The sequence below is a fragment of the Chinchilla lanigera genome, unplaced genomic scaffold (assembly GCF_000276665.1).
Source record: "Chinchilla lanigera isolate Chin_1 unplaced genomic scaffold, ChiLan1.0 scaffold00110, whole genome shotgun sequence".
NCBI classification, from domain to species: domain Eukaryota; kingdom Metazoa; phylum Chordata; class Mammalia; order Rodentia; family Chinchillidae; genus Chinchilla; species Chinchilla lanigera.
Genome location: NW_004955511.1, coordinates 871,895 through 878,393, shown reverse-complemented (window position 1 = coordinate 878,393; position 6,499 = coordinate 871,895). Strand labels below are relative to the sequence as shown.

Genomic DNA, 6,499 nt, shown 5'->3' with positions numbered 1-6,499 from the left:
TATGTAATACAACAACCATTGTTAATTCCCTACCACTTTGTTTGTAACTCTGTGTTGTCTGTACTGTGCTTGTGATATGTTGTAAAATGTTGCATGTCTGTTAATGTTTCCCTCCTTTTATCTTTAAAATTTAAAAAAAAAAAGAGACTCAAAGATGTGTCACTGATGTAATGTTAGAATGTGAAAGTGTACAGTTGTTGGAAGACAATATGAGAATAAGTATTTGTCACCCGAGACACAGATACCTCATTAATGTATCACTAAAAGCACAACCTACAAAATCAAACATGAATTTGATTTCATCAGTATAAAATCATGTTATTCTGTGTTAATATTCTTCACAGAATGAAAATACAGCTATAGAGTCAATAAAATTTTAGCAAATCACATATCCATCAAAGTAAATATGTGTGGAATTATTGAAGATCTCTGAACAGAACAGCTTCAGAAGAAATAGACTTACTAAAATACCTCAAAGACTAAAATATGTGATAGGCATACTTATTTTAATAAATGGTTACATATGAATTAAATAATCACATCAAATATGCTTATCAACATTGACAATTATTAAAATGCAAATCAACACAAAATTAATATTGCACATATACTTTAATATCTAGAATTAGAACAAATTAATCGTAACATCATTCAAAAGTGGTAGGTAGATATATAACCTTTATAAGTGGTAATTTTTATACATGAATGTGATGATGATGTAGGTTTCTAAAATGCAGTTTTTCATTTATGTAATCATTAATCTTTTATTTGTACGCGTATCCCAGGCTGTTGCAGCTGTACCTAATGTTCATTTGCATTGTATTTTTTTGAGTGTGAGTCTATGTGTGTTTGTGTGGGGTGTCTGGGAAGGTTACCAGAAACCATTTTATTGCTTTATCATCAGTCCAAGGAAGTGCTTGATCAAAAACCCAAGCTGCAGCCATTTGAAATTCTAGGTTGCAGCTACTGAAGGAAATTGATGAAGAATGGAGAAATTTGGTTGGATACATAGCAGTTTAGCTAATAATTACATTTGTACCTTTCACTTTCTCTTAGAACACCTTAATTTGTATCATGTGTAATATGGAGTTACACATTTTTTTAATACTTTGTGCTTATTTTTTTAATGACCACAGAAAAATAGAGAGAGATTATAGAGAGTGGTAGATGAAAAACATTTTGGCTTATTACACTATTACTTGAGTGGCAGCATGAACAGTTTCCTTGAGTTAGAACGTGACATGGGAAAGCATGTACCCCCAGGGTACAGAAGATTTCCTACTTAAAGAGCACTGCTCTGGAAATAGACTGTACAACAGAAGGAGGTTATGCTCTGCTACAAGTAAAGGCAGATCTTAAATTTAATGAAAAATCAAACTTATTTATCACTGTCTGTCTTTTATCAGTAAAGGTAAGCATTATAATTAACCTAATTGCAAATATATAAGGCTGAAATACATTTGACAAATGTCAAATTCGTTTTTACAAGAGTTTTCATTTTTTAACATTAGCCAAAAGATGAAATTACAGAAAAAAATGTTAAAAAGAAATCCTTCATCGTCGAAATTTTTATCTCAAAACAGATATGATATTTGATATTGTTGGACACACTGAGACCAAAATGTAAGATCATTTTTAATCTAAAAAGCTAATATACTAAAGATTATTATCATCTGTACAATCTTCCTCTATGGGTTATATTAATTAAATGACTATAATACATGAATCACACATTTAAATATTTTGCATGAATAGATGTGAACATATTACCTTTTCAGACTCGAGTGCCTATAACACAGGAGCAGAAGTGTTTAATGGACATTACTGAAGCATCACACTTCTATCGACATTGCCCTTGCTTCTTAAGAGTTAGTACCCATGATAAACGAGCACAAAATTTTAGAGAAATACTGACAGGTTCTCATTTTATATTTGGAGGACTTAGCCAGCAAAGCTGAATCTTTTTGAAATGCATGTACCAATAGCTAATTTTATTCCATCCCTTCAATTTAATTTCATGAACAATCAGATTATAAGCTCTATATTCACGGTGGTGATGGATGCTTTCCTTAGTATAAAAGTATCTACAGCAAAGTAAGCCACTGTTTTATATGAGATGTAAGGAAAATAAATATGAAGCTTTTAATTAAAACAAAAGTTCCATTTGTACATTCATCATCTACTTTTTTTTGTACAATGGAATATAAATTTCTAAATGTTTTTGAAAGTGAGAGAAAACAGTGAAAATTCTGGAGGTTTGGAGCACACACTTGACAGGAACATGTTTAGAATAGCTCAGCGGCACAACACCTGCCTGGCAAGCATGAGGTCGTGAGTTCAATTCCCAGTACCAGAAAAAAACCATAAAAAAAAGAATATAAGTGCAGTTTAGATAGTTTTCAGTAATAACATTTATTATGTTATATATTGTTTTACATGGATAGCTTCATCAAATATCCCTAAAATTGCTGTTACATTTTACAAATAGAAATTTGAGGCCCTACTATCAAAATATAGAAAAATAAGATTTCAGTAGATGAGCGAGTCTGCTCTAGTTTCTTTTTAATTATTGTTATCTGTTTTAGAAGCTGTTGTAATTTCCTTTGTAAATGTATACTCCTACTTGATTAGAGGGGAATAGCATACAGTACACCTTATTGGTAGGAACAAGCCTTATAGAAAGGGAAGATGCAAGGAAAATGAAAAAGAAAATATAAATCTCAGAGAGCAATGGATCTTTAAACAAATGTAGGCTATAATACACATGCTATTCTCCAATAGATGATGATTCAATCATGTTTCCATCATTGTCCATTTCTTAATTCTAGATGTCATTATATAGGAGTATATATGTTTCCAATTTCACCATACTGTAGTTAGAAAAAAAAGTACTATTGTACAGATTCAAAGCCTTGAAATCATACCTCTCATATAATTGTCTCTACCTTGCAGTTTAAGTTAAAACATTTTTACATACTAAAATAATAATTCTAATTTGTGTAACTGCATAATTATGGAAGAAGCCTTAAAAATCCCTGCATTTTAATATTTGAAATTATAGATGGGCTAACAATTACTACATATTATTTCTATTACGAATCAAAGAAACATCTCAGGATGACCCAGTTTGGCATGGACTGCAGCTCCTTCTTCATTTCTCTCTATTCACTGAAGCTGAAATCCACCACTCCCTGTTAATCCTCTTACCACACGGTCAGTCTGTGCTTGCTGTCTGTGGTGAGTTGGTTGCTTTGTGTTTAGGCTAGTTAAAATCAAAATGGAAACGTTATACTGAGTAAGTACAATAATGGGAGAGGTTGTTTCTGCAAGAGTGGATGACTTACGCCAACTTCTACAACCTCTCCATGATGACCCTAATCTTTATGTCCCACAAAACACGCACAGATTAAACTAAAAATTAAAAATCAAAGCCAAAGCCAAAAATACATGGTGAGTTCTACATAGCCACTTCCCACACAAACACACACACTTACACATACACACAAATGCGCACACATATACAAGGTATCCAAGAGCAAAGCACTAGGTATCCAAGAGCAAAGCACTAGGTTCATTCAAAATTACACTAGCAGTCAGCAATTCAATATTGGTGGAATCAAATACACTACACATTACAGAGAAAGTGTACACAGTATATATGCTAAGAAACTCTAACAAATGTAGAGAGACGAAAACAACATAATATAAATGAATTATAATATGCTAACAAACTTATGTGGGATCATACACAAACACATACATTGGAACAGACTGAATAAATAAATGAGCTCTGTAGAAAACAGCAGTGAGGACGTCATCAGTGAGAATCTGGATGACGTAAGGAAATATCGCAGAGATGAAGTAGTTGGTGTCCCTCTTACACCTAGGGCTGTGTTGAGAGCAAAGATCTGCAACTTCTAAGAACTGGATTATGGAATAACGGACTGTTTCTTTACACTTGAGTTTCTCTGCATAAGAAGGTGATCTTAATATTTTTTAATCCCACTCTAATTATTTGCAAGAATTTTAAAGTAGCTTAGAGTATAAAGTCTGAATTAGATTTGTGACTTTGAATTTCATAGGCCTTACACTGTAGTGAAAACTTTTAAATATTAAATATCATGTTATAATATGTGGAAGTTAGTTGATCAATTTTTAAGTAATAAAATAACTTATACATTCAGAACATCATGGCTAACATGTCTTTAGGAATACCTTATCACAACTCACTATAATTTATAGTAACTAGATATATTCTTCCCTAAGTTATTTTAAATATGTGAAAATATTTTTATGCAATGTAATTAATCTTTAAGTGGTGAATCAAAAAAATAGTAAGAAAACAAGAAATAGAATGGAAACATTGCTGTAAGTGAACCTGAAGTGATAGGAAAATTTGAACTGACATCTTTTCTCCTCAGAAACAAGCATAGGAGAGATACTTTAGAAGAAAAGTACACTAAAATTTTCCTTATACATACACCTGGTAAGCAAAAGCATTCTTCACTAAAAGTCCACAGCACATGAAAGTCTTACGTTTTCATCTTACAGAGAATTGAGAAATTTAGAAACACACCATCCTTGTTTTATATATAAACAAAGAAAAGCTAGGCAGAGGGAAAAAACTTCACCTTCTGGCTACATTCTTCTGACAGATGCAACAGGAAGAGATAAATGCACAAGGCAATGTTTCTACAGCGGGGCATTTTGTCCTGCTGGGATTCTCGGACCTTCCAAACCTCCGGGGCTTTCTGTCTGGGCTGTTCGCCGTCATGTACTTGGCTGTCCTCATTGGAAACAGCTTCATAATCCTAATAATAAGGCTGGACCCTGCCCTCCACAGACCCATGTATTTTTTTCTGGCAATTTTTTCTTCTTTGGAAATCTGTTATGTCTCAGTCACTCTTCCCAGGATGTTGTTCAACCTCTGGACTCAGAGGAGAACTATTTCTAGGGTTGCTTGTGCCACACAGCTGTGCTTCTTCCTCGTCCTTGGAGCCACTGAGTGTTTCCTGCTGGCCGTGATGTCCTACGACCGCTACGTGGCCATCTGCAACCCTCTGCACTATGCTCTGCTCATGAACCCAAAGAGGTGCGCTCAGCTGGCCGCTGGCTCCTGGCTCGGGGGGATCCCAGTGCAGATAGGGCAAACGTGGCTGATATTCTCCCTGCCTTTCTGTAATTCCAACCAAATTGAGCACTTCTTCTGTGACATCCCCCCGATTCTCAAGCTGGCCTGCGGGGACACATCTGCTCATGAGGCGTCTGTCTATGTGGTAGCAATGTTGGTGGTTGCTGTCCCCTGCATTCTGACACTAGCCTCTTACAGCAAAATCATTTCCACCATTCTGAGGCTGCCCACAGCCAAGGGACGGGCCAAGGCCTTCTCCACCTGCTCTTCCCACCTGCTGGTTGTGGTTCTGTTTTTTGGATCTGCTGCCATGACATATTTCAGGCCCAAATCCAGCCATTCTGCAGGAACCGACAAGCTGCTGTCTCTTTTCTACACTATCGTGACGCCCATGCTCAACTCCATGATATACAGCCTCCGGAACAAGGACGTGATTGCTGCCCTGAGAAGGTTGTTCCTAGCTAAAAATGCTGTGACCTGAGTGTTTTTAGAATTATTTTATCTTCTTTTGATACAGTCATTATTTCTTTACATTTTCCATTTGAGACATTAATCACTTTGAGCTTATGATATCTGTGTTATTTGTGAATACTAGCAGGAAATTTACTGTGCTTGGATATGTCCTACACAAATTATCTTTCTTTTAATATTCCTTTGTCAAAGAACATATTTCCTTATGAATGAAACTTAATGTACATCCCATATTCTACATGAATACTATGAGTATTATGTGAAGGTGTAACAGTGTTTTTGCTCACAATTGTAAAATGATCAATATAGTGAAGACATAAAATGTGGAATATATATGCAATCCATATATTTTAAGGGGTTCATGTCAAATATATATAGGGAACTCATGTGACTCAATAAGCAGGAAATAGTGTCATTAAAAATTGGGAAGACATGAGTAGACCATGGTAAAGAGGAAACAAAAAATATATGAAAAAATATAAGACATCACTAATCATAAGAGAAGAACCAACTAAAAGCACTCAATTCACTCCTATTAGAATGATTAATATCAAATGTGAAGACTGTGTTGGTGAGAATACCAAGAGACAGAATGAAGCATGTTCTCACTCAGGTATTAATGAATTAGACTAATTGTCTCAGAAACAATACGACACTCCCTCAAAAACAAGTAGAATTGTAATGTGATTCCGGAATTGCCATAACTGTTACATGTCCAAAGGAAATAAAATCCACATGTTGAAAAATACCTGCTCTGCGATGTTAACTGAAGTATAGTTCACAGTAGTCAAGATGTGAATTGAACTTATGACCCATTAAAAACTTATTGGATAAAAAAATGTGTTTTCTCCACAGTTGAACTCATTTTAACCTCCCAAGGAAGGAAATCCAGTAACT

At 34.7% G+C, this 6,499-nt stretch overlaps 1 protein-coding gene across 1 annotated transcript; it reads left to right on the top strand.

The window, feature by feature from the left end:
- The first annotated feature begins 4,655 nt into the window (after positions 1-4,655).
- LOC102009973 (olfactory receptor 10AG1-like) lies at positions 4,656-5,612 on the top strand. Its single transcript, XM_005408215.1, has one exon. The coding sequence runs from the start codon at positions 4,656-4,658 to the stop codon at positions 5,610-5,612; it is 957 nt and encodes a 318-aa protein (XP_005408272.1).
- Positions 5,613-6,499: the final 887 nt, after the last annotated feature.

Coding starts and splice junctions, on each gene's coding strand:
- LOC102009973 (XM_005408215.1), top strand. CDS start 4,656: ATGCAACAGGAAGAGATAAATGCACAAGGCAATGTTTCTACAGCGGGG.